This window comes from Carassius gibelio, chromosome B11 (assembly GCF_023724105.1).
Source record: "Carassius gibelio isolate Cgi1373 ecotype wild population from Czech Republic chromosome B11, carGib1.2-hapl.c, whole genome shotgun sequence".
Lineage (NCBI taxonomy): Eukaryota > Metazoa > Chordata > Actinopteri > Cypriniformes > Cyprinidae > Carassius > Carassius gibelio.
Window position 1 is genome coordinate 4141907 of NC_068406.1, and position 27888 is coordinate 4169794.

Genomic DNA, 27888 nt, shown 5'->3' on the forward strand with positions numbered 1-27888 from the left:
TTGATAGAGCCTTCCCAGCTCTGTGTTCTTTCTATAGGGAAGTGCTGATAACTAAATGAGACTGGCAGCTGATGAGTGAGATTTAGATACAGGAATTTTGTTAGGCCATTAACTTTTGTATTCACTAGTACACAAAAACATGGAAAGAGTTCTCTATCTGGAAGATCAGCCTGCTACTTCTCTTTTCTTTGAATGTGGAGTGTGTTTATGAGGATGTTAACTGTCACAAGATGATTGACAGGGCAGTTTACGGTGACAAGATGATATGTGAGAGACACGCAACACTTTTCAGTGTGTAACAGAGTAGGGAAAATATTGGGATGTTCTTTTTGTGAAGAATACTTACTTTAAGGGCATAGTACAAGTGTGCATTGAAAAAGTACCCTTAATGTCTCATGCAGTTTTGCTCATTAAGTACATTTATCTTGTATGACGTTTTTACTGGAAAATCTATTAAAGTATCATTTTCGCTGTTTGGCCTGTGGTTTATTTCGATGGAAATTTCAACTTTGAAGTTCAACTAGTATCTGTTTCAGGCCCCAAGCTTTATTTTCCACAGAAAGACTGATATTATTATTATTACTAGTAATATTTATATACAGTATAGCATTTATAGCAATTATATATAGCAATTTATAACCAAGCAGTGTTTGAAGTCATTACCTCTGCAGTGCGGGCCCTCGTCTCCTCCATCGGTGCAGTCGGGGACGCCGTTACACAGCTTGCTCATGTGAACACACAAGTCTGATCCCAGACACTGATGTTCATTAGGAGGACACCGCGACACACGGTTATGAGGACCTGAGAGAGAGAGCAGATCAAACACAAGCATAAAGATGATGATACTAAACAGCATCCTATGTTTGATTGCATCTAAACCTCCAGGTGATCTGCTGAAATGGCTCAGTAGCATTATGTGCCACATTTTAATTAACCCTGGAACAAGAATTCATTTGTTTTAAGTGTAGGGATAATAAATTGAAGGAATATTACAATTTACTAGCATCTCTTATTTTAGAAACTGGTTCCTGTAACAATCCAAAAAAAATACTTCTTTTTTTAAAGCTGCAGTCAGTAACTTTTGTAAAAATATATTTTTTACATATTTGTTAAACCTGTCATTATGTCCTGACAGTAGAATATGAGACAGATAATCTGTTAAGAAATCAAGCTCCTCTGGCTCCTCCCAGTGTCCTATTGCCATTTGCAGAAATACATTGCTCCCATTAAGAAACAACCAATCAGAGCTGTGGTCCGTAACTTTGTTTGTGTTCAAAATGTAGAAAAATGTATATAATAAGCGAATACACCATGAATCCATTTTCCTAACCGTGTTTTTAGCTTGTCCTGAATCACTAGGGTGCACCTATAATAAGTGTTTATATTCGGATTATTTTATATTGCTTCGGGGGTACCGCGGCGGAGTAACCCAGTACCTTTGTGATTCTTCATAGACATAAACAGAGAGAAGTAGTTCCGGCTACAATGTTCTTCCGCAGGACGCAAGCAGTTCTCTTTATTAACTGCTAGAGCGTCAAAAGTTAACGACTGCAGCTTTAAGCTCATATAAAAGATGCATCTGTGTCATTTTCTTTCATGCTTTCAAACACAGTTGGTTAAATATCCCAGTTTATGGTTTTATTATGACTGTGTCCATAAGTGTGCAGTCATGTGTTTGTTTCGGAGTCACTGGATGAGCTGTGTTTGTGTGTCTGGGCTCTCATCCGCTCTGGAGTGGACAGAACGCTGGGTGTGGAGTAAAAATAGACCAAAATTCTCCAAATTATTGACCAGAAATGAGCAAACGTGTTATTGCAGAAAGATAATTCAACACACTAGAGTTTAAACAATAAATGTTCCATGACTGTCTAGTTTACAGATGAGATGGTGAATACGGTGCCAGTACAAACACATATCAGCAGTGCTGTATTAAGTCACTGCTTTAGTACTCTATGACACAGGCTTTTAAAAAGCGTGTGGGAGAGAATGTGTCCGGTCTTCTGTCAAAATACATTCTCATATCCCAGTTTCAGTCTGATATATTGACATCTTGAAGTGAGTCTTTGGCACTTTCAGGATAGTTCTCTGTTTATTTGAGCAGCATGTCAACTTCTTGTTCAACCAATGAGTTCAGCACCAAACAAGGAAAGATTTAGGAAATGTTCAAAGTATGAAACTTTTAGGGCACTAGTACCAACATGAATTTTATCTCAAATCATATTCTTTATTTTATTATATTAACCTTCCAGAGGATAAGACGGGTGACAAATGTTTGATATTTATTCAAGTTTGCTACAGAGAGTATACATTTATACCTTTTTATGAGAGAAAAATATTAGTATTTTAATAAAAATATTACTAAAAATAGAAAAAATATTTGACCTATACTTTTTTTTTTTGACTGAAATATGATCTTTAAAGTACAATTAAGCATTCAATGTATACTTGTCTTGTAGTTGTGTTTGTTGATAGAGCCTATTAACTACTACTTAAATACCAGGGTTGCCAGGTTTGCAAAAGAAAACCAGCCCAACTGCTATTCAAAACCATTCTCAAACTAAAGTTTTCAACTCCATCAAAATAGCATTCAACCCATTTAACCTGCAGAAAAAGTGTAAAAGTACTTGGTAACACTGCTGCTCAATTTTTGGTTGTTGTTGTCCTTCTGGTTCTTAGCGCTCTGTAGCACCTGACAGAGGCCAAAATACATTGAGATCTGGGAATGTGCTATCTGTAATGATTTCTTTGTTTCTGCTTGTGTTCTGCCTCATTCTGGAGGTCTGAAAGTCCTGCAGGAGGGTCAGGGGACACCAGTCTTTCTTTCAGCAATCCTCAAGATCTGTTAAAGCATTTTTTGTCCAACTTGGTGGTCAAGCAAACCAGAAAGCTTTAGGTCTGATGACCATAGACCATCAACTACAAGATCTCAACAGTAGAGTGTTCAAAGCAGTGGCGTAGCCACAGGTGTGCCAGGGTGCGCCTGTGCCACCCACAGTGGCAGCTGGCACACCTAAAAATAGATGCGGAATTATTTTTTATAGTCTCAATAAAAAATGTTTACTAAACTTGGGCTATTGTTTTTTTACTTAGAAAATATATATATTTTTAAATCAACCCTTTCACGCGTAAATTACAAATATTTTAACTGACCCCTTGTTTCCATGGCGACGCGTCATGATTGTCACGTGACACAACGCAGCCACTAACAGATGTATGGTTATTCTTTTTATTTAATTTTTCATTTTTTATTAAAATATATACACAAACTTGCTTACCATGTCAACTATCTGATATTCCGATTCTTCGTTTAAAAACCTTTATAAATGATCTTGATCTATAACGAGATGAACGCTGCAGTTCAGAGTCCTGTCAGCCGGATTTAACGTACAGTTACATCACTTGAATTCCCCAGTTTCTCCCGAAATACATGAGAGTAAGTGGCTGTTGAACTGGACGAAGAATAGATTAAACTTTATTGTTCTGCTATGTGTGTCTGATATATGAATAAAACACGTCTGCAAATTACATTTGATTAGATAGTTTTTGCTGCTTCCATAGACATCAGTGTGTATTTTACAAACTACCAATGTATTTTTTTTACTAGTGATTATGTATATTTAAATGTATGAAACTTAAACTAAACATTGTGTGCATCAGTCTCTGGCTCAGTGCCAGCCAACGCGAGAAAGCTGTTTGAATCTGGTTCAGTTCTGTGACGTCACTGAACATTCTAAATCATACTCTCAGGGGCACAGAAATAAGAATCCAATATATGGTGCAATAATGAAAAAAATGTTAAAATGTAATTTACATTTTAAATTATTTTTGTTAAAATATATCTGCCGACATTCGGACTGCCAACCAATCAGCACACAGCAGTTGACTGTGACCCCAGCAGTCTATGACTATGATATTAAAAGATCATTTTTGATTGCACATTGCTAGCTAGCAATATGTCGCAGAGCTCCTTTCTTAATTTTTTTTGTTTAGCAAAATCCTCGGCTTGATGGACAGCCGGACACAAGGCCTAACGTTACACCTGATGAGGATGTTTCTTCCTCCCCGGGCCCAACATCAACAGACAGTGTTGCCAGATTGGAAATGTCCAAGTATCGTACCAGAAGTTCAAAATTATCGTATTTGGAAGAAAATTATTACATTTAACAATTAACTACATTTTGACACGACCTGCAAATTACCACTAAGAGTATGTTTGGACGGAAGCAGTGCGACAAAAATACTATCCCATAATTTTGCACACTAATCTGACAATAAATGTGGCACACCCAGATTTTCACATGCACACCCAGAGTCTCTTTTCTGGCTACGCTACTGGTTCAAAGGTCCAGACATTAGTACAAAGCTAGAAACACATTCATGCAAAATGCAAATGTTGACAGCAAACTGAAGACCACAGAAAGGATCTTCCATAAACACCTGGGTTGTAAAGGTTAGCATTGTTCAAAAGGAAACTGAAAGGTCCAGCAAGGGTCCAGTGATATTTTACAGTCTATCAAAAGACTTCATGACCACATATACACTCAAAAAAAAAAAAAAAAACTCTCTGAACTAACATAAAAAATCATGGATTTCCACTTGATTAAATTGCTTTATTTCAGCATTATGCAATTCTGTTATTCCAATTTAATGTACTTACGTTGGGTCAACTTAATTTATTAAGGTTGATTCAACTTATTTATTATGGTTGGGCACAGTTTAATTTAATAATGTCAGCCCAACTAATTTGCAATGTTTTGGAAAATGTTTTTAATAATTTACTTCAATTTACAAAAGAAGTTTAAGTAAACTTAACAAACCTTAGTAAAGTCAACAAACGACAATTAATTAAATTGTACCTGGAAAAATGTAATGATTACAAAAACATTTTTATAATGCCATTTTAGAAACACCAACCCCTTTAATAAGGATTTTATGAGTCCATAACGCTGAATCAATCAATGTACAGCTGCTCAACACAACTCATCATATAAGCCTATTTTTAATTACAGTTTATCAAACATGTCACAAACATATTTGAAATACAACAATTAATTTCAAGCAGTTTGTTTATTTGTTTGCTTGTTTTGTTCTAAAATATATCAAAAGAAGTTAATTTACTCAAACTTTGCAATTTACTGCTCACCTACCTAATGGTGCTACACTTCTGCAAGAGGGTGACAGCAATTACCCATAATACACTGCTAAATCCTCAGCCAATGAGATGCAAGTCTGTATTGGTTTTATTAATCTGTTACTTTTATGCAACAATGTTGGCTGAACAAATCATTTTTAAGTAAAGCTTAATACACACAATACACACTTTTTTGTTGATTGAACTAGATTAAATTAAGTTCACATTGTTACATTTATATATAAAAAATAAAAAATAAGAATATTGACATACTCCATACAAAACTTGTAAAACTTGTAAATTAACTTGTTTAAATTATCAACCTTTTGGCCAATTAATTACCTAGACGTTTTAATTTTTTTAATTAAACTAAATGAAAAACACATCTTTTACACAAACAGCAAATTTGAGCAATTTCAGAGAGTAACTAGAGAAAAAAAAATAGTATTAAATGTTGTTTCCATAAATTGTCAAAGGAATCTGTTAATTTCCATGATTTCTCGGGCACGGGCACAATTGTGATACCTACACACACAAAAAAAGCCCATTTTAAGTGTAATTATTTTGCCTTTATAGTTTATAAGAAGTAAATATGCTTTGTACAATTCATAAAATTCTTCTTCTTCAAAATGTATGTAAATATAATTTCAACAACTATAATAATAGCAAATAAAAGGAAAAAGTTCTTTACAACACAAGTGTCATTTGCCAAACTGACTTAAAAAAAGCCACTGAAAATATATCTTGCAGAACTCATGTACAACAAAAAAGCATCTTCAATGCCTCCTTCTTCATAATTTAGTTCATACATGTAACACAGAATACATTTATGCCAGACCGATTTTTTTCAAGTTTACACCCATTGACTTTAAGCTGCAGTAGGTAACTTTTGTAAAAAAATTTTACATATTTTTTAAACCTGTCATTATGTCCTGACAGTAGAATATGAGCCAGATAATCTGTGAAAAAAATCAAGCTCCTCTGGCTCCTCCCAGTGTCCTATTGCCATTTACAGGAATACATCGCTCCTGGTAAAAAATAACCAATCAGAGCTGCGGTCCGTAACTTTGTTTGTGTTCAAAATTTACAAAATGTATATAATAAGCGAGTACACCATGAATCCATTTTCCAATCCGTGTTTTTAGCTTGTCCTGAATCACTGGGGTGCACCTATAATAAGTGTTTATATTCAGACTATTTTCGATTGCTTCGGGGGTACCGCGGCGGAGTAACCCAGTACCTTTGTGATTCTTCATAGACATAAACAGAGAGAAGTAGTTCCGGCTACGATGTTCTTCCGCAAGACGCAAGCAGTTCGGTTTATTAACCGCTAGAGCGTCAAAAGTTCCCTACCGCAGCTTTTACACACTCTCTACTTTAATGTCATTTTAGATGTTTATGGAAAAAAGCTCACAAAAAAAGTAATGGTTTTTAGAGTGAGAAGCTTTGAATAATATTACAAAATAGTTTGAAACCTTAAAAACTGCAGCTGTTCTGGGACATTAGAAAGCCTAGCTTTGGCATTGTTGCTCTCCCAGGGGTCCTGTAAGCGTGAGGGATTGTGGACACCTTGCACAGGCGTGTGCTGAGACCATAAGCCTCTTGTTTTATGATCACATGTGGCGTTCCAGAGGATCTGGAGCTGGAAACTCTCGTCAAAGGGGAAACGCTCGGTCAGAAAACCTCAGCCACATGGAAAACTCTAGAATAAGACCCATCACATGGGGAACGTGACCTGGGCCCCTGTGACAAGACCACATGCCACTCTGACAAATGAGGCAAAGAGTGAGATTTTAAAATAAGAAAGACTAGTGCAGTTTTCACATTCTGACAGCTAGTTGATTTCTCTCATTTATAGATAACAGATGCTTGAGTAAAACTCAAACCAGGTAAAGCAATATAGGACAAGGGTCAAATATTTAGTGAATGCAGATTGTAACTGAAAGGCTGAACTCTGTTCTAATACCAGAGTTATTTGTATTAAATATCAGGCTGTCACGTGTTTTGTAATTTTGTGTCCACCTTATTCCTGACAAACCTACTGCATTTTGGATTGTATGGCACTTCCATTTCAAATCATAAGGTTGCCCTACAAATAAATCGTATCCGTCTATTTGACTGAATGAGCTGTCGATTTTCTTTCAAGCTTTATTTTCAGCCATTGTGAGAATAACGTAATGCTTGATGTTTTAATAACGTTATAACAAGAATATCTATGGCAAGAGCTCTTTTCAGTCTCAGCATTCTTTTGCTCGTGATTATTTCCTTTTTCCCCTTTGCATTCCTCTGTAATAGTATGAAAAAGACAACATACAGTATTCTAGGTGGTCTGTTCCTTCAATTTAATTTACGTAGTATCCCATTAATAATTCACTGGAATGCACTAAAAATATATGTCTCCTCTCAGGCTTGCTTTTTTTTTTTAATAAGAAAATACAAGTTATTATCTGTTAAAATGACAAAAATCACATGAAAATCACATCAATGCACATTTTAACAGCATTAAAAAGACTGAAAAAAAGTAAAACAAACTGACAGAAAGAAAAATAGATAAATAAAAAGATAAATCGGGCAGTCAGTTAATCAATCAATGTAAAAGGGTGTATCACTGAAGTTTCTCTGTATGAATTCTGGTCAAATTTAGACTAGTTTCTATAGACCAATTCTAGGTTTTTAAACATTCAGGATGCATGCAGGTAACCTGGGAATTATACGGCTACCATACAAAATAGTTTGGTTTAAAAAGATTATAGATTATATTGATTAGATTTAATTTTTTTCTTTAAATGTAAATTGTTTAAATCAAATGTATGCTTTAAAAGTAATCATAGCTGTTTTTATCCATAGTACTGTATGTCCAATTAAACATCTGTGTTTAGCTTCAAATGTCATCTTTGACGACAATATATTCTATAAAAAATATTTGCATTCCAATCTTGACATCAAAAGGCACAATTTATTTATTTATTTTTCTCTTATTCCATGAATTTTACCCATTAGCCACCACTAGTTCCCAGAGTTTTTCTGCAACCACTATGCACGCGCAGCTGCAAGTGACGTTACTGTGATGTCTACTCTGAACTGGTCTATTCTGCAGTCTGTGGCTAACCCAAACCCACCACCGGTCAGCCATATAATAAATCTTTGACTGTCATCTGGCTGGAAAACAAACCATATTGCAGCCAGACATACAATGCACCGGCTGTGTTCCGAATGGAATACTATCTTACTGCTTCCTGAATACTGGCCCACATGCACTGTACTGTATACTGCCTACTGTCTTTTCAAAACAGTAAGTAAAAAGTTATGCTTTACTCCCTCAGCATTCTAATTCAGTGTGTGGCATCCAGTCCTGAAAGAAAGCTGATTTTCATTTTTGTCATATCTCAACATTTCCTTCCTAATACTGGATAAAAAAACAAAAACAACCAATTTAAACCCAATGCAATGAGAGATACAGTATTACAGTAAGCAATGGCATGTCTAGGGCCAGCGCTGTAATTAGCTTATCTTCAATCAGCTACATGTGAACTGAAGTGCGTTGAGTCATTGCCCCAATGCTGATTTGGCAGATCCAGTTTTCATAATGCTATGACGTTTATCAGGGTAGCAGGCAGGGATCTGGTGAAAAATGTATTTGTTCAAATGTATAACACACCATTAGAGTACAAAATGTGTGATAAAGCCATGTAGATATGGCTCAGGTCTCTGCTTCAATATAAATGGAATATTTTTGTCTGCCAGTGTGTCTTGAGACAAAATAGCACTTCTTCTCAACAAGTCTCGTTTTTTAGGTTGTCAGATGGTGCACGATGAGTTACTATGCATCACAGTTCAATACTTACGATTATATTTAACCTTAAGTGTGAGCGATAGTGAAAGTAATCTACAATTTAGCTAGATGTATATTTTTCTGCATATATCACAACACCTGACCTCCAAGACTCATATCACAGGAAATCTCCAACTCAAATTGTCCATGTCAGGCAACTCTTGCATGTAATAGCATGGTAATAGGCTGTTCCAAGTCACCGGTGCATTCATGCTTGAATAAGATCAATGCATGTCTTTCTACTCTCCTTAATTGTTCATTACTTACAAAGCAGCCCAAACATAACATGAGAATGTTTCCACGCATGAGACGGATCATCAGCAGTGATCACAGCTTCTCTTGCCAAATAAAATGTTATACACAGACATGAAGCATTTCCTAACTGATGTCAGAAGGGCACCTTTGTTTAAAAATCCCATAAGCAATCACAAACACAGTAACAGTTTGTGTCGTATAGAATACAGTTTCTGTCCATTGCGTGTGTTCTGGAAAGACCAAGCAAAATATAATACCACAGTAACTTTTATTAACACGTGTTTCTTTGGGAGTTGTTTCTCCTCAATCCCTCCCTGGCTGTCCATGGTTTCCAGCTGAATAAATGATCCATAACAAGAATCCATTTCACATCATGAATCACAACATCACGCAAAGCAGACACATAACGTCATGGCTGAATGTTTAAAGGCCAATCCAAGAGTGTGAACTGGCAGGATGCTTCTGAAATTCTTCTTGCCCCTGGATCAATCTGAAGATCATTCGGTGAAGGGGTCAGTTTGATGGTCAGATTCTGTCAGAATGGATCTTTATTTTGGACCCCTGTTAAAGATCAACTCTCTAGAGATCATCAAAGTATTTAGGCAGCTGGGACACTTAAACCCGTTAGAAACCCAGAATGCTTAACCTCAGACAACCTTGTCTATTTTAAAATACCATTTAAAAACTGCAACTATAACATTTCCATGACATTAGTTTAATGTTCTTATATTTATATATATATATATATATATATATATATATATATATATATATATATATATATATATATATATATATATATATATATCACAGTGTGTGTGTGTGTGTGTACTTATTTATGCTAAATTTTAAGGACCAAATGTCTCAAAAAAGATGGTAAAACCTGAAATTTTTGACATTGTGAGGGAACAAAAATGATTAAAAATAGTTAATTATTTTTATTTGAAGTGTAATAATGCAAACAGGTTTTCTGTAAGGGGTATGTTTAGAGTTAAGGGATAGAAAATATTATTTTGTCAGGATAAAAGTAATAGAAGTCTATGGAAAGTCCCCACAATTCACAGAAACAAACGTGTGTGTGTGTGTGTGTGTGTGTGTGTGTGTGTTCATAGTTCTAAAATTGAGTAAAATATGTAGTAAAAATGTCCTATGAACAGCTAAACAATGAATGAAAACATGGGACACATGTAGCCAATGAAGAGATTTAATGTGATACCTCAGTCGAGTATGAGTCAGTGTTCATGCATAAACTCTTTGATAAGCTGGTCAAAACACTTCTGCGGCAGTTAAGTCTTGCATAAATGTGTGAATGAGTTTCTCACTTTCAGTAGGGAGAGAATTTTGAATACTTCAGAGATGCAACCGAGATGATAATATACTGTTTTATAAAAAGTGTTGAGGGTTTCTTAAAACTAAAGTTGATGTTAAATAAGAATTTAAGAATAAGAAAATGATAATTTTTTATGTGATTATTGTGCTTCAGAGACAAGGAGTCTACATAAGGCATAATAGATGTTTATCTGAGAATACTCAATATTAATTAAGTTGTATAGATTTCGAATAAAATTGCTAATGATGGAAGCATATATTTGTAATAAAATAAAAATGAAAATAAAAAACAATAAAGGACCCAGCATTGAACCTTGGGGGACTCCATAATATATCACATAAAATGTTTAGGTATGTGTACCTAGAGCAACATAAAGTCAAAACCCCAGAAGCTTAAATTGGATTGGACTGGACCTAATAGGTCAGAACTGTTTTGCAGTCAGTCAATCAATATTTTATATCCCACTGTGTAAATGTAAATAATGATTGTAAATAGGCATTAAAAGGCAATATTGTGTAGTAGACGTTGATGTGTTGCTGTGGTGCAGTCATATCTTAACAGGTTTCACAGTGATGGAGGAAGTAGACTGCAAGTCATATTTGTAATTCGGATTTTAAAAAATACATATTTTGAGTACTAAAACGTAGTGTATTATGCAAAAAAAAAAAAAAAACTCCAGTTACAGTTCATGATCAAGTACTGCTAGATTAAAAGCAAAGGATGAAGAAAAACCAATAACAGATCCCAGACAGATCAGGTCAAATACCCTGTGTAAAAAATTATCCAACTGTTTAATTAGGCATTACTGATTTGAAGCAGATTCACCACCTCTTACAAAGACAACTGCTGACGCCCTTTGTGCTAGAGGATGAAAATCATTAATTCTGCATTTTAATAGCACAGATTTTGAACTCTTCAATGCACTACCAGTCAGCCAAGCAAGTAGTGTATAAATGATTAGGCATTTCATATAATCTAACCTCTAAAGCTAAACACATAGCTGATATTTTATCCTTGGTTCATTTTTTCCAGCTGTCAGATGTTAAACAACAGACTCTTCTCATCTCAGCACAGCGGGTCAGAGCTCCACTGTGAGATCACAGCTCAGACCTTCAACCCTCTCAACGTGAGACAGATCTAAATGACTTTTGCACACACGTTACTGCAATAGGCTGCTCACAGCCTCATGAAGTGAGGTTTAGTAAAGGGTACAGTGCGAGGTATTGCATATAAGAGCTATTTTTTGTTCTATCTCCTAATTTTATATTATTTAATTAAATCCAATTAGAATTTTAGTGGTTTACTATATGGCACATTTTAATTTGCCAAGCATAACTATTAAAGAGCCAGTAAGATGAAAATTCTAAGCTTCCTATCACTGTTTATAAGTCCTGTACATTAGGTTTAAATCCATCCAAGGTTAAAAAACATTGTCATTTTGTCAAAATATCATTTTAAAATTACCTCAATTCTCAGAGATCCCCAAACTGTTCGCGCGAAGCTGTTCAAAAGATTCAGTTTCCTTAAACCCCACCTTTCGGTAGCATACTGTGTTCTGATTGGTCAACTAACATAGTTTTGATTGGTTGTTCCGCACACACCTCCACGGTAAACTATGCGTTAGCATTTGTTTGGGGTGAATTATGTCTTATTCCTCTCACCGCTAAGCAAACAGTAAAATAAAAAAACTTGAACAGTCTCGCTGCTTTTTCTTCTGTGTGGGTGTATTCAAGCCGCGCGCTTCAGTTTGAATCTGAATAGTGCGTTCAGCGCGGGGGCGTGTTCACAGAGACGTGAAAAACTGACATCGCGTTGTTTTCATATGGATTACTTTATCACAGAATATCTGTTTTCACTTGTCACAGCACTTGTTTAGTTTTAAAGTAGACATGTCAAGCTTTCTATAGATATCTCTCTCATGTCTCTTCGTTGAGTATTCACGGAGTTACACTTCATTTTAATGACGTGTTTGTACATGACGATCAGCACAAACAAGGGCTGCAGACAGCACACATACTGATAAGACGCTCGGGAGAAAACAGACACATAACTTCATAATCATACTTCACGTTGTGATTCGGAGATGCTCGTTGTTCTAAATAAAGTTGGTAATGAACCCTCTTTAATGGCCAAACGCTTTGAAAATCCCGCTGTACTCACCGAGATTAGAAAAGCAGTCATCAGTGAAATGTTGTGAACACAACAAAAGGGATTTGTTGTTCTGCTCTGGTATTGTGGTAAAAATGAATTTTAGCCATTGGTTCTTCTGATTTTCATTCTTTGGCAGTGAAAATAAAACAAACTTGCCTTTACAATTAAAAACATACTGTCTCCTCGACATGATGCTCTCACACCAAACAGAGCGTCTGTGTGGGGGGGTGGAGCAGGTCAGAGTTCCGTTTCTCTCAAGACGGTAGGCGGAGATTATTATGCAAAGTGTTCCTAGTGACGTACATAGAGATGGAGAAAGTTTTGAAATCTATAACGACTCGTTTCAGCGATTCAGAGTCGACTCCTTACTTTAAAGGGCGGGTGAAATGCTCGTTTTCACTCAATATCCTGTTAATCTTGAGTACCTATAGAGTAGTACTGCATCCTTCATAACTACAAAAAGTATTTAGTTTTATTATATTCATAAGAGAAAGATAGTCTGTACCGATTTTTCCCGGAAAAACATGACCAACTGGAGGCGTGACGTGTGGGCGGAGCTAAAGAATCACGAGCGCCAGTTACGTTGAGAGCGTTTGGAAGCTGTGACAGCTGTGAGACTGAAACTGAACGAGAGCAGCAGCAGCAACGACTCGCTCCGAGCGGGGCTCGAACCCGGGTCTCCGATGGGAGGCGGACGCACTAACAAGGAGGCAGAGATATTTTAAGCAGTTTTACTCACCGCCTGCGGTTCCAACACACAATCGTGACCCTTTTTCGTTGGGATTGCATCATCCTTAAGAAATAAACGATATGCAAATCCGTCGTCAAACTGGGCTTTGTTTGTAAAACAAGCATTTTAGAAATGCAGGGAACAAACACAAACACTTGCACAATTCCGTTGATGCTCTGTAAAAATAAACTCCATCCACTGGTCCCTTAATGCTAGTTTTCTTTTGTAATCTGTGCAGGGTTGTCTTGCCCTGGCAACCAAAAACACACTTCTTTTGTGACATTTCGCGACGCTCTCGCTCTGATCAGTGAATGTCTGTGCTCTCAGTGCTCTGCTATACGGGAGCGCGCGGTCTTCCGGCAGAAGTGCATCAGGACCCATATAAGGAAATTCCGCTCCATCTAACGTCACACAGAGCCAGAGTTGGGAAGGTTACTTTGGAAATGTAATAGGTTACAGATTACAAGTTACCCTATTTAAAATGTAATAGTAGTGTAACTTTTTTAATTACTTTAAAAAAGTAATGTAACTAATTACTTTTGAGTACTTTTTGATTACTTTTATAAATTTCTAATGAATGTTTATTTGCAACTGTTAATCATCTTCCACTATTTACACCAGGCAGGTTTAACCTTAAAGTAGAGCTCAATACTGTCAGACTTTCACCATCCTTCATCACTTGAATTAAGATGATCACATTTGAACACATCCACCACACAATCAGACTTTAGTACTGCCTTTTACTTCAATGAGATCTGAAGTTCAATGCAGATTTAAAATTAAAAGAAATAGTTTATAGATACTGTTTTTGAAACCAAATCTTTCATTATCCATCCATCTCTCTCATGACTTTAATACTGAAGATTTTTATTTGACTTTTACCATGTTTTGTAAGTGCATTTTTTTTTTTTTTTTTGGCAAATAAATTAACACTTGTATTTATTTTTACTACAAAGTCCATGGTTAAACCACGCTTAGTACCATACCATAGGCTACATAAATTTTCCTAAGGGTTGTGTTTTTGTATGCACTAGCTCCCCCTAAACCTATGATAAAATATGATGATTTGTCTGCTAAATTACTGCTGTAACATTACAATAGATAATAATGACGTCGTTTATACAGTATTTTGAGTGAGTGTGAGCAATGTGCTGCTGTTGCTTGACGAAAAGACAAAACTACATTAGCATATTTACAGATGAGACTGACCTATACCTGAAACCCTGAACAGAAGTGTCGCTTCTGCTCCAGCTGTGCGCTTACACAGTTCACTCCGGTCTCTCTCTCTCTCGCATTGAGTCTGATCCAAACCGTTCGGCGGAGGCGCAGAGAGCGCGCGAGCCCAACCATTGCCAGTCATGAATCATTGCCGATTCATGATTTAATAGAGATTCGGAAATAATCGCTTTAGTATATTCGGCCTGCAATTATACAATAACAATATTTAAGTAGAGGGTCAAATCGTCTGCCGGGCCACCGGGAATAGTCCCGGTTCTCCCGATGTCCAGTCAGCGCCTGATTTCCACAGACACGCAGGACGTGCAGGATTCATATTCAGTCTTTTTGCGGCTTAATAATCACAGACACCAGTCCATATCGCGTTTTTATTCAAGTGTACGACCTACTTTTGCTTTATTCATCCAAAATGTGGCATATTTCGTCCGCGTTATAGGCTGAATTCCATTTTTATGACTGAATTCTACGAATGTGTTCTCCGCCTCGCGGAGATCATGGGCCATATGTCTTAGTGCAATTTGGGAAAGAAATAAGCTGTATGTGGATGTGTGTAAATATTCAAATGTAATCCTCTTTGTAATTGTTACAGTTTTCATAAGTAACTGTAATTTAATTACTCATTTTTTCTTAGTAACTGTAACTGATTACTGTTACATTTATTTTGTAATTAAATTACGTAACGCCGTTACATGTAACTAGTTACTCCCCAACACTGCACAGAGCCATACTCGAGAAAAACTTTCCGAAACTTGTGACAAACCGGAAGGAGTATTTTTGGAACAGAAATACTCCTTCAAACGTACAACTTAATTTTTGAAACTTTGTCCATGTTTAGCATGGGAATCCAACTCTTTAACAGTGTAAAAAACTCAGTATGCATGAAATATATATATTTCACCCCCCCTTTAAAAGCCAATAACTTTATAAATAGTGTACTTTTTGGTTTAATTACTTTGCACATTGTTTACACTGATGGACAGCTACATCATACACTGTAATACAGGTAATTTTTGATTTCCCATCTGTGTGGCTCTTTAACAATAATAAAAAATTATTAGTAGTATTATTATACTTCAAAATTATATAAAGATTAACCAGAGGAACCATCATTTCAACTGAAGAGCTATTGTTGCCAATTAGATTCAAAATGCTTAAAAAAAAGATAAAATTTTTAAATTATATTCTCTCTTTTAAATTATCTCTTTCTTAGTACAGGTGAAGTGTGCTACAAGGCAGAGGTAAGAAATGGGTTTACCAGTAATGTCTTTAAAGGGGGGGTGAAATGCTCGTTTTCACTGTTTCACTATCCTGTTAATCTTGAGTACCTATAGAGTAGTACTGCATCCTATATAACTCCAAAAAGTCTTTAGTTTTATTATGTTCATAAGAGAAAGATAGTCTGTACCGATTTTTCCCGGAAAAACACGACTGGCTGGAGGCGTGACGTGTGGGCGGAGCTAAAGAATCACGAGCGCCAGTAGGCTTCTATGTGGTATGTACTGAAACTGTATATATTTGCTTAGCGGTTTTGGAAAATGACCAAGTTCCACTTTATGTCATCTTTTTTTTTTTGTTTTTTTTTTTTAAGCTGTAAATGTGGAAAGTGCAGTTTGATGACAACATCGCATGTTGTTTACTTGATGTGCTTACGCGCTGATAGATAAGTTAACAACACAGAGATATTTGAAGCAGTTTTACTAACCGCATGTGGTTCCAACACACGATCGTGACCCTTTTTCGTTGGGACTGCATCATCCTTAAGAAATAAACGATGTGCAAATCCGGTGTCAAACTGGGCCTTGTTTGTAAAACAAGAATCTTCGAAATGCAGGGAACAAACAAAAACACTTGCACAACTCCGTTGATGCTCTGTAAAAATAAACTCCATCCACTGCTCCCTTAATGCTGTTTCTCTTTTGGTAATCTGTGCAGGGTTGTCTTGCCCTGGCAACCAAAAACACACTTCTTTTGTGACATTTCGTGACGCTCTCGCTCTGATCAGTGAAGTCTGTTGTGTTCTCAGTGCTCTGCTATACGGGAGCGCGCGCTCTTCCGGCAGACGTGCCCTCAGGACCCATATAAGGAAATTCCGCTCCATCTAACGTCACACAGAGCCATACTCGAAAAAAACTTTCCAAAACTTGTGACAAACCGGAAGGAGTATTTTTGGAACAAAAATGCTCCTTCAAATGTACAACTTAATTTTTGAAACTTTGTCCATGTTTAGAATGGGAATCCAACTCTTTAACAGTGTAAAAAAACTCAGTATGCATGAAATAGCATTTCACCCCCCCTTTAAATACCTGACCAAACTAAAAGTAAATTAAATTCATGATGATATTCATGATGTGATTTCATAAAACCAATATGGAATATATTGAAAAGTATACAATATATGGCTTAGACCCATTGCATATGTTTCTGCTTTTGTGAAAACTGACAATATTGGCCTCTTTTGAGTGAGACCTCATTTAAGATCTCTTCTATAGTCGACAGATGAGTGGATAGATAAGTAGACAAGTAGAAAGATATTCCCATGACAAACAATCATAATGCATGTTTTATTATATAAAGTACACATTTGACATTTGATGATAAAAGGATAATATTTACTTTGTTCCTAAAGGCATATTATTATCCTCATCTCACTGAAGCTCAGGATTTGTGGTACAAAGCTGTCTATTGTGTTGCAGTGGTCCACAGAGGACATCCACAGCAGCTGCAGTGGGCACAGCGACAGACTTCAATGCTAGCCGTGGCCACTTTCACAAGAGACACAGTGAAATCCAGCCACGTAAATAAATAAACCTCTTTCATGGGGCAGATCTTCAATGATCTGAGGCATCTGCACTGATGGATCCACAAACAGAGCACGTTTCCACACACATCCTGGTTAAGCATGATATTGGTGATATTTTCTGTTTAAATTCTATTCGGACCAATATTCATAGTGTTAGTCTAAATTAGACGTTCTGCTTTCCATGGAACACAAAATATAACATTCAAAGAATATCTGAGCTGCTGTTTTTTCTAATAATGAAATCATGAAAAAGTAAAAAAAAAAAAAAAAAAGTTCTTACTGGCATCTGTGATTCAATGAAGAACCTTTAATATCCATGGAACCTTTTCACTTAGAGAGTGAAAAAAAATGGTTCTTGCTGCCAAAAGGGTTGCATTGTTTTTCACAACCAAATGTGAAACATATTTGAATATAGGCCTTTGTGAATTTTTGAGCATGTTCAAACTTCTAGTTAATTACAGTTAAAACTCTGCTCCTTGTATGGCTTCCAAAGACAGGGAATATACGTTGTATGTATAATGTCTTATAAATATAGCTGGATGGCTTTGTTTGTATTAGGGATTTCATGGGGTCATATGATGCTTTGATGTTTCAAGAAAGTGAGAAACTCATTCAAATTCACTAATTAAGTCTCAACCGCAGAGAGATATTCTTTATAAAACTAAAGACTTGTCCACACCCTCCTAAAAGGGATCATGTCTACATCACAATGTGGGAAGATTTGCATATAGCCACCAAAATGTTCCAGTAAAAAAAAGAAGGCGTAACTTTTATTCTCCCTGTTGCAGCTGCTGACATGTTGTGGAGCTGCTGTGTGTTTTGTTGTGAAAGCAAAACTACTTTGTTTGATCAAAAGAGGACACAACTAGAAATCAGTGATTCAATTGTATTTACATCACTGTCCCAGAACAGTAATATTCAGATGTTTGCAGCACATATTACAGAGGACTGTTTCCTGAACCAGAGAGTTGTTTCTACAAAGTGGAGCAGTTCCAACTTTGCAAGGACAGTCTGGTGCTTCTGACTCACAGTCTGTAAGTATGTTTTCATATTTAAAGAATTTACCACTGATGATTCAAACGTGAGTTTTGAGCAGTGTAGAGTAGCGCTTGTTGTTTGTTGGTTCTCTGATCACAAATGCAGACTTGGTATTATGTTTACGTGACGCAATATGAAACGCAACACGTAAAAAGACTGTATAAGTCATTATAATCAGTCATTTGTCCCCACAAACCCTTCATTTGTAATGGGCTTTATTGGTTCATCTTCAGTTCTCTCTTCACAGCAGTTCAGTCAGTGTACTGTTTGAGTGCATGAATTACTCCGGGATATTGGTTTGTTTGAACTCAGAGGGAGTGTCAGCCACATTAAAAAAGTGAACAGCTTAAGTCATTTGTGGATTAATGCGTATTAGAGATGCGAACCGTTAAAAATGATTCAGTTAGATTTGGTGAACTGAATGATTCGTTAGCGAACCGGAAATCCAGCTGCTTTGATTTGAACTCACACAGACACGGAAGAGAAGACAATACTGAATAAATTCGTTGTTTTTGCTATTTTTTTACCAAAATGTATTTTCGATGCTTCAAAAAATTCTAACTGACCCTCTGATGTCACATGGACTACTTTGATGATGTTTTTCTTACCTTTCTGGACATGGACAGTAGACCGTACACACAGCTTCAATGGAGGGACTGAGAGCTCTCAGACTAAATCTAAAATATCTTCAACTGTGTTCTGAAGATAAACGGAGGTTTTACGGGTTTGAAACAACATGAGGGTAAGTTATTAATTACATAAATTTGCTGTCTGGGAGAACTTACCCTTTAAAGTATCGCAATGTATCGCAACATATCGTATCGCAACCCCTGTATCGTGATACGAATCATATCGCCAAATTCTTGGAAATACACAGCCCTAGCTACCGGGCATCCACACATCAATATCAAGTAATGTTTGTAAGAATAATTACTGTATTCCCAATATTGTAAGGGGTATGTTTATGGTTGGGGTAAGTGTAGATGTTAACAAAACTCAATCTAATATGTAAAACGTATTCCCCACATATTCTAATCCCAAGGTAACTAGTCACTAAACATGTTTTTTGTATAGAAAAGAGCAACTAAGAGATTCTTCAAAACATCTTTTGCTTTCAATGGCACAATAAAATCCTAGTGGTTTCGACTAAGGTTGAATAAACGATGACAGAATGTTCATCCTTTTCAGAGCAGTGGAACATTTTACTAAAGCAGCGAGTAAGACGTCACATCGGCTCTCAAAGTATTAAGAAAAGACTGTCTAATTTTAATGCAAAAAGCGTAATTTAGTCAATACCCTGTAGCACATCAAAAATAGAGAACGCTAAAGAGAAGGTTGTCAGTTGTGTATGTGTGTTGAGAGAAGAAGTAGAGAGAGAGAGAGAGAGAGCGAGAGAGAAACTTTTGAGCTGAGAAAAGCAGGTCATGAAAAAACAGCACTTTTCCTCCATTCCTCTGGACGGGGTTTTAATGACTTCCAGACTGAAGGCAGCTCAGCTTCTCTTTCTCCTCTCCTCCTCTTATGGAGCGGATTCAGTCTCTGTGAACTGCTTGTACTTCAGCTCTGCTCTTACCCAACACTTCTGAAGCCACGCCAGCTCTTTAGAGAAAGATAAATTATTTCAAAGCATGTAATTAGTTGTGACGAAGGACTACAAACATTCCTTAAGTCCTAATGCTGCCTCATGAACTGCGCCATTGTTTTCCAGGGCCAGATTTCAAGTAGCGAGTTAATTCTAATTACGTCGCCCCCTTCCCCCGCTCGCCCCATGATAAACTGACGGCACACTACTGCTTAACGCGTTTCTATTAGGTGGGCCTGCCAGAAAGGGTGTGAATGGAAAGATACTTCACACTCACATACTTCGCACACTGAGAGTCGAAAACTTTCACCCTGACGTGAGATTTGAAGCTGTTGTTAAATTGATCTTCGCTTTCTCTAATTCAACATAAAATACATCAGCAATACTGCTCTGTGATGTCTTTAACGCGTCTACTTGTCTTGAAAAAGGGACTAAATGGTGCTGCAAGTCATGTCATCGTGGCAAAAGAGTTAAATTCATCTTCTTACTAGCCATTTCACAGCTTTGTGTTTATAACCGTGCTCTTCAGAACTATTCAACACAAACCTTCAGGGAAAATGTGACCATGGTGTAGTTCATTTATAGCCTATGTTTACCTTTTTAATTCTGCTGACATTATTTAGCCCTCAAAATTCATAAAACTTGTGTTAATTTCTGAATATTACTATGATGTACGAAACATGTAAGAATCATAGACATTTGTTAGTCCTAGAGCATATTTTCTGCAATTATCCAAAATTAATTGGAAAAATCTATGGGGGCTTAGTCAATGGAACCAGGGTGATGCTGACTTACATGTTGGCTTACAAAACAACAAAAAAACAAAACACCATCACCTCAGCGCTCCAATGATGACTATTCTGGCCAAAAAGTACATTAACACTTGCAATCATTATTAGGAAAGAAGCATGTTTGCAAAATTGAAAGCTCTCTAAATATCTAATTGGCCACCAGACAATATTTTGTAAGCAAATAAGGGAGTGAAAGTGTTTTAACATGCTCTGTAGCAAGTGTACATCAGGATACATTAACGATGTATAGCAGACCTTAAGAGCATGTTTAATTTGGTAATGACACCTCAGATTGTATTCTCCGTTAACAAAGCAAAATATAATCTGGTTTTTATTATCTAATACATAAGGACTCAAAATACTATTAACTCAAATATATAAAGTACTGTGCAAAAGTCTTAGGCCAGTAGTATTTTCACCAACAAAAAATGGTAAGTCAGTTATATCAATGTTTTGATTCAGTGTTTCATTAGGAAATATCAGTTTAAATGTTACTCATTATTTGGTCATTAATTGTAATAATCCAGTGAGATGTTTGTTCTCACAAGGTGCTGCACACAGAGATCTGATCTCATCATCATCAGTCTGTCTGGAAGAACTGAACTTTTACAGCATTTTTACACAAGTGCCTAAACCTTGCACAGTACTGTAGCTTTGCAGGTCTCTTGAAGTGTCTTGGAGACATTGCTACAGTTCTTGTGGATTGAGTCTGTCTCATTTTGTTGGAAAAAGCAATTATATTCTTCTCAGACTGTGAAATACTAGTTGGAGTGGGTATGTGGATAATAGAAAGAGGTTGTCCGTTAACTGAAGGCATTTTGCTTGTGTTATTTATATCAGTGATATAAATTTGTTGTGTTGCACAAAATTTAAGGAATCAGAAAACAGGTCTAGTACTCTTGATAGCGTAAACAGATATCAACAAGGCTACATTAAGTCAATGTCATTAGAACTGATCAGACTAAACAAGAAGAGTGAAAGAATGTGCGCTTCAGGTCAAAGTAATCTGGGAAACAGAATGACCACTCACAGAAACCAAACAGTGATAGCTCCTATCAGAAACACGTAACAGCTGCGTACAGCCTGTGATGGGACTTAAACACGATCCGATTCCATTCAAATCTCAAACCACTATATCTCTCAAAAAAAAAAAGGATATATATATATATATGGCAAAGAGGTCCAAAAGATGCATTTATTAATGACAATATAGTTTGAGACCAATATAGTTGTTTTTAAAAATCATATAAATATAAATAGACTTTGCACGTTTTTGTTATGGAAAACAACTAATTGCAATCAGGCATTCTGTTTTTTTTTGTTTTGTTTTTTTAATTAAAAAAATATACTTAACTGAAAAATAATTACATGTTTGAAAAAAGTACCTCAAAATGTTTTTTTTTTTTTTTTGTTTTTTCATCATATGCGTTGGGTGCGTGCATGAGGAAATTGTTTTAGTGCATAAAGCAGGTGCTCAAGTGCTCTGCTGCGTTTTGTTGCTTTTTAGTGTTTTCATGAAAAAAAAAAAAAAAACAATCTAAAGGGACTTCCAGAGAAATATCTAAAATCTAAAAACCAAATCCATCCAACCATTTTCCTGTGGATGCTATGCTGTTGCTAATCTCTGGGAAGGATAAGACACAGACAGACATACTCACACACCTATCGACTGTCTCCAGTTTAGTGTCTTTGGATCATAGAGCAGACCAAAGCACACAGAGAGCAAACTTTTAAGGCCTCCAGCTGGCAATCAAACCGAAGACATTTTCTAGGAAAATCTGATGCTACAGAAAGAAATGCAAAACTGCAGTGATTACCTGTACATACTGCAACGATTATTCACAGGCCCTGTGAGACTATCAATGCACTCAAGGTTTAAAATGCAAATAAAACCTGAAAGCAGCTGATGCCAGAGAAACAGTGATACATACAGACATCTGTGGCCTCGTCCGATCCGTCCGGGCAGTCCTTCTCCCCGTCACACCGCCAACCCTTTGAGATACATGTCACCTGATCCCGGCAAACAAACTGCTTGGGGCTGCAGGTTTTTGGTGCTACAAAAAAGAAGAGGCAAAACAAAGAAGGAGTGGGTGTCTCGGCAATGCATTCAGCTATTAGCATATATGTGACACATGTGTGTCCATACTCATTAGAAATCAAACAGCCCATGAGAATGTTTGTGGTCTGGCCAGAGTTTGGCAGAATACGAGGACGCCAAGCGCTGATGCCTGTTTCAAAACAAAATAATCGCAGCCAAGCCTGTCTGTTTTCCCTCCAGCCTGACCATTTCCCTTACCAGGCTGATGTCTGACTTCTATTCTGGTCCAATATGGCTCAAAATAAGTAAAAAAGAAATACCATCTAAAATCTACTCTTACTAAAAGTCAGTCAAATTGATGGACTCATTAATAGAATGATTCCCAGTGTGATTTCAGAATTCAACATTATTGTATAAGTAAATTACTGCTTGTCACTTTTCTGGGGGCTGTTTACACAATGTTTTCAGCCAAAAACTGGGAACTTTTTATGCATTTTGCCTGTTTGTTTATAAGACAATGGCGTTTTAGGTGCTGAAAACATATATTTTTGAAAAACGTTTCTGTGTAAACATCCAAAAATCTTTGAAAACTGTGGCGTCATGCCGTGTTAGGTATGTAGACATGCGCAGTACGTGTCAATTTTAAAGGCAAGTGCGAACAAACATACACAGCAATGGCGGAGTACATGGCACTGCTGTTGCTGTTTAAGAGTTTGCTGACGCTTCTTCAGCAAAGTGTGGATTTACTTCACCAATATTACAACCAACAGCAGAGACGCATCATATATAACATATAATCATCACTTTCCTGCAGGTACTGGTTACTGGTGACAGCGCCAACTACTGGCCTGGCAAATATAATACAGCATTTTTTTTTTTTTCGCGGATACGTGTTAATGCAAATCATTTTGAAAATGTTGTTGTGTATATGTGAAACTTTTAAAAAATGCAAGGGGAAAACTTTTTCTGTTTCTGACTACACTGTTGTTGTGTAAATGTACCCCTAGTCTGAGTGTGTATATATTAATATGATGTAATAACGAACTCATCTCAGAGTTGGTTTGGTTCAAGGTTTAGTACACTTTATTGAAGAAATGTCTGAAATGCCTAATGGAGAAAATGAATGGGAAAAGTATTTCCAGAAGCAAAGCCACTGGAAAAGCAGGCAGTCTGTGTTGAGCAGTTTCCCGCTCTTTTCCTGAATGTCCGTGTTTGCAGTCAGACCCGCATGCTTCCACACATCCGGGTCAGTGTTCCCACACCAGTGCCAGTGATGCAACGAGTCTAGAGGCCATCAAAGCACATCTTGTTCTGGTTTAGGTGCATAAGAAGCAAAAAAAAATGTGACTGCTTTTCATTGGTCGTGTATTTGGAATCAAGTGCGAATTCATTCCAGACCACCTTCTCAAAAGCTCTCTAAAAACCTCCAGTCTGCCATCGGCACCGTACCTCCAGACATGAACAGTAAGGAAAGCAGAGCTGGCTATCAGCTGCTACTTCCTCCACAACCCTGAGTTTCCCATCTGCAGGAAAAGAGGGTGGAAGCTCAAAAGATGTCCAGTGAGATTCTCTTCTACGTTATAGATTACTGGAGTACATTTGACAAGAAATTACTATTTCAGTCTTTCTTCTTCAAAAATTTCACGTTCATTTCAGTGTGTTCGTTGCCAGTTCCATGTTAGCAATTTTCATTCAGAAATTGTTAGTAAATTCCTCACACAATTACAAGGAACAGCTTAATTAAATGTGTATTTTGAAGAAGAAAAACTTAAACAGTATTTTCTTGTTAAATATACTTCAGTAATCTTTATTTCTGAAATCTCAAAAAAAAAAAAAAAAATAACACTGGTGAATGTTTGTTGATGTCTAATGAATGACATTACATAAAATGCTGACAAAAAAATGCAAGAACATTCTGAAATGTTTCAAAAATGTTAGTGGCAGGAAATTAAAATGAACCAACACAGTTTTAAACACTAAAAGTTCCCAGATGTCTGTTTCTCTTTAAGGTGACCACACACACAGTGTTTATTTATTTGTTATGCCGTATATATTTTTCTTAAACAAGCCTGACCATTGGTAATTTCAGAGCATTCCAGGGCTGCGAAGACATGAAGGCCGTCTTTATGAGGCTTTCTGTCAGTGACGAAAAAGTGCAGACTACCGCAAAACTAAAGAAGACTGTCTAGATCATGAGAGTGAAAACGATCATTGCGTTTAACTATTATTATTCAGAGTTCTGACTCTTAACGCCATCAATGGATTGTCTGTTCTTCTGGTTCATTTTACCTCAGTGACTTTACACATGCTAACTGTGATACTTGGCTCCTCACACTGAAGTGTGTGTACGCAGTGCTAAAGTGAAGAGCAGCTGGAACGGCAGTGGAGTGAATGAGAGCATTTACGTGGCATCATAAATCAGACTCTATAACCAGCAGCAGCCAGAGAGAGGAAGTGGTTAGGAGGTTATCTGCCACACTTCACTTAAACACATCCTCAGAAAGCCTGACTCATAAATGAGGTTAAATTAGCCCTTCAACAACATTGGTGAAAATTGTCAACACTCTCTTTGGTTTCAGTATTACTCAGTATTAGTATGTTTTGACACAGCTCACATAGCACAATAACACATATGTTAAAGTTGTTATTTTCAGTCATTCATTTTCATTAAGTACAGTATTTTTCAACCAAGCATGCATTGCGTCAGAAAAAGTTAATAATAAAATGAAGACAAATAAAGACTAAATTGTCGCTCTCTAAATAATTATTATTACTATTATTATTATTATCTGCTGTATGTATATATTCTTTTCTATTATTATTATTATCTGCTGTATGTATACTTTTTTTCTAATATAGGGATGACATGTCTAGGAGTTCAAGTCTTCAGTATTCTAAGGTTAAAGAAACAATAGCAAGCTCATATGGTAGAACTCAAGCTCAGAACTCAAGTAGATGAAGATATAACAGCTCTAACTACAACGCAATATAAAGATTGAATTAAACTAAGCGATCCCATTAACTATAATCAAAGACATTCATCATAGAAGAAAACAATCACAGATTTTTCTTAAGGGTGAGCAATGATTGGCTCGTCTGGAGTCTGTAAAGTAGGTGAACAGTGAATAATACTCTGAGTAATAGGCTGTAGTTTGCAGACGCTATGTGACTGTAATTACATTACGAATATAGAAAATTGGATCAGAGCAAAGGAAAAGAACAATGAAGAGAAGATAATAGAAGGGAACAAATGGAGGAGAATGTCACACATGCAATCAATCAGGGATGTGTGCCGTTCAGAAATGACGGAGAATGTCTTTTAAATACAGATGAATAACTGACTTTAAACTGCGATAGCAATCCAGATACAGATTCACAATTAAAATTATATAAATAATTAAAGAGTCCTGTAATTCAAAGATAATTACTTAACTGCAATATGTGTCATTTTAGTTAGAAAAAATGTCAACTTTAATGCATGTTTCCAGACTTACAGGACATCAGGCTATATAATCTGTAATCAAAACACCTATGCAATCTAAAAATATATATATTAAAACTGCTGTTTTGGTTCAATTAGTGTGTTTTTCGTAGTTTTATTAGTTTTTTTTTTTAGTGTAGTATAGATGCACACAAAACCTAACAATTCTGCATGCAATAACCTTGAACACTGTCTAAGACTTGATGGCTGCTCTGTTAATTATTCATCATCAGTTAGGAACCTAGGTGTGCTATTCTTACCTTGCAAGTTTCTAGCATTTGTAAAACTGCATCTTTCTTTCTCAAAATATATCTAAATTTCGACATATGCTCTTCAAATGCAGAAACATTCATTAATGCATTCATGACCTCAAGGTTAGATTATTGTAATGCTTTATTGGGTGGTTGTTCTGCACGCTTAGTAAACAAACTACAGCTAGTCCAAAATGCAGCAGCAAGAGTTCTTACTAGAACCAGGAAGTATGACCATATTAACTCGGTCCTGTCCACACTGCGCTGGCTCCCTATCAAACATCATATAGATTTTAAAATATTGCTTATTAATTATAAACCCTGAATGGTTCTGTCATTCTGTCACTGATGGAGTTTTGGTTCCTTGCCGCTGTCGCCTCAAATGCAAATTATTGCACAGATACTATTTAAACTGAACTGAGCTGGATGATGACATCACTGAAGCAATGATGGAACTGCCTTTTTTCATTATTGACACACTATTTTCCTTTTTAATTCTGTTCAGTTTCTTTGTCACAATCTATATTGTTAAAAGCGCTAAATAAATAAAGGTGACTTGACTGGACAAAAGTTTTATTCTGTTGCCACAACCTAAAACATTTAACAGTGAACCCATGTGTTACTAATCAGTCATAATTATAGATTCTATTCACTATATTAGACAAGATTTTGCTCTAATCAACTTTTTTTAAAAAGTTGGGTTACACTTTAAAAAAAGCAACTGCATTAAATTTCTTCACTCAACAGCTGTTTTATTAATGTTAAATAGTTCAACCAAAAAAATAATAATAATAAAAAAAAAAATAAAAAAAATTCTGTCATAGTGTTTTGTTTTTATACCACCATTTACTCAATCAAAACTGTTTTTAAATATGAAAGAGTTTCTTTCTTCTTCTGAACACACAGGTGCTGGTCATATAATTAGAATATCATCAAAACGTTTGTTTATTTCACTAATTACACTCAAAAAGTGAAACATTATATTCATTCATTACAGACAGACTGATATATTTCAAATGTTTATTTCTTTTAATTTTGATGCTAATAACTGACAACTTAGGAAAATCCCAAATTAGAATATTATGTAAAGGGTTAGTTCATCCAAAAATGAAAATCATGTCATTAATAACTCACCCTTATGCTGTTCAAAACATGTAAGACAGCTTAAGATATTTTAGATTTAGTCCGAGAGCTCTCAGTCCCTCCATTGAAGCTGTGTGTGCGGTCTACTGTCCATGTCCA

General features: G+C 36.2%; 1 protein-coding gene across 7 annotated transcripts in view; it reads right to left on the reverse strand.

Annotated features, from left to right (window-relative positions):
* Window positions 1–27888, reverse strand: part of LOC127968142 (low-density lipoprotein receptor-related protein 1-like) — a 157498-nt gene that overhangs the window by 119413 nt on the left and 10197 nt on the right. For all 7 annotated transcript variants that reach the window (XM_052569058.1, XM_052569061.1, XM_052569060.1 and 4 more), the window contains exons 2-3: window positions 22808–22930; window positions 664–801 (exon numbers count right to left, since the gene is read on the reverse strand). In XM_052569058.1, coding sequence (XP_052425018.1) covers window positions 664–801; window positions 22808–22930 — 261 coding nt within the window. The remainder of the gene's footprint in view (window positions 1–663; window positions 802–22807; window positions 22931–27888) is intronic.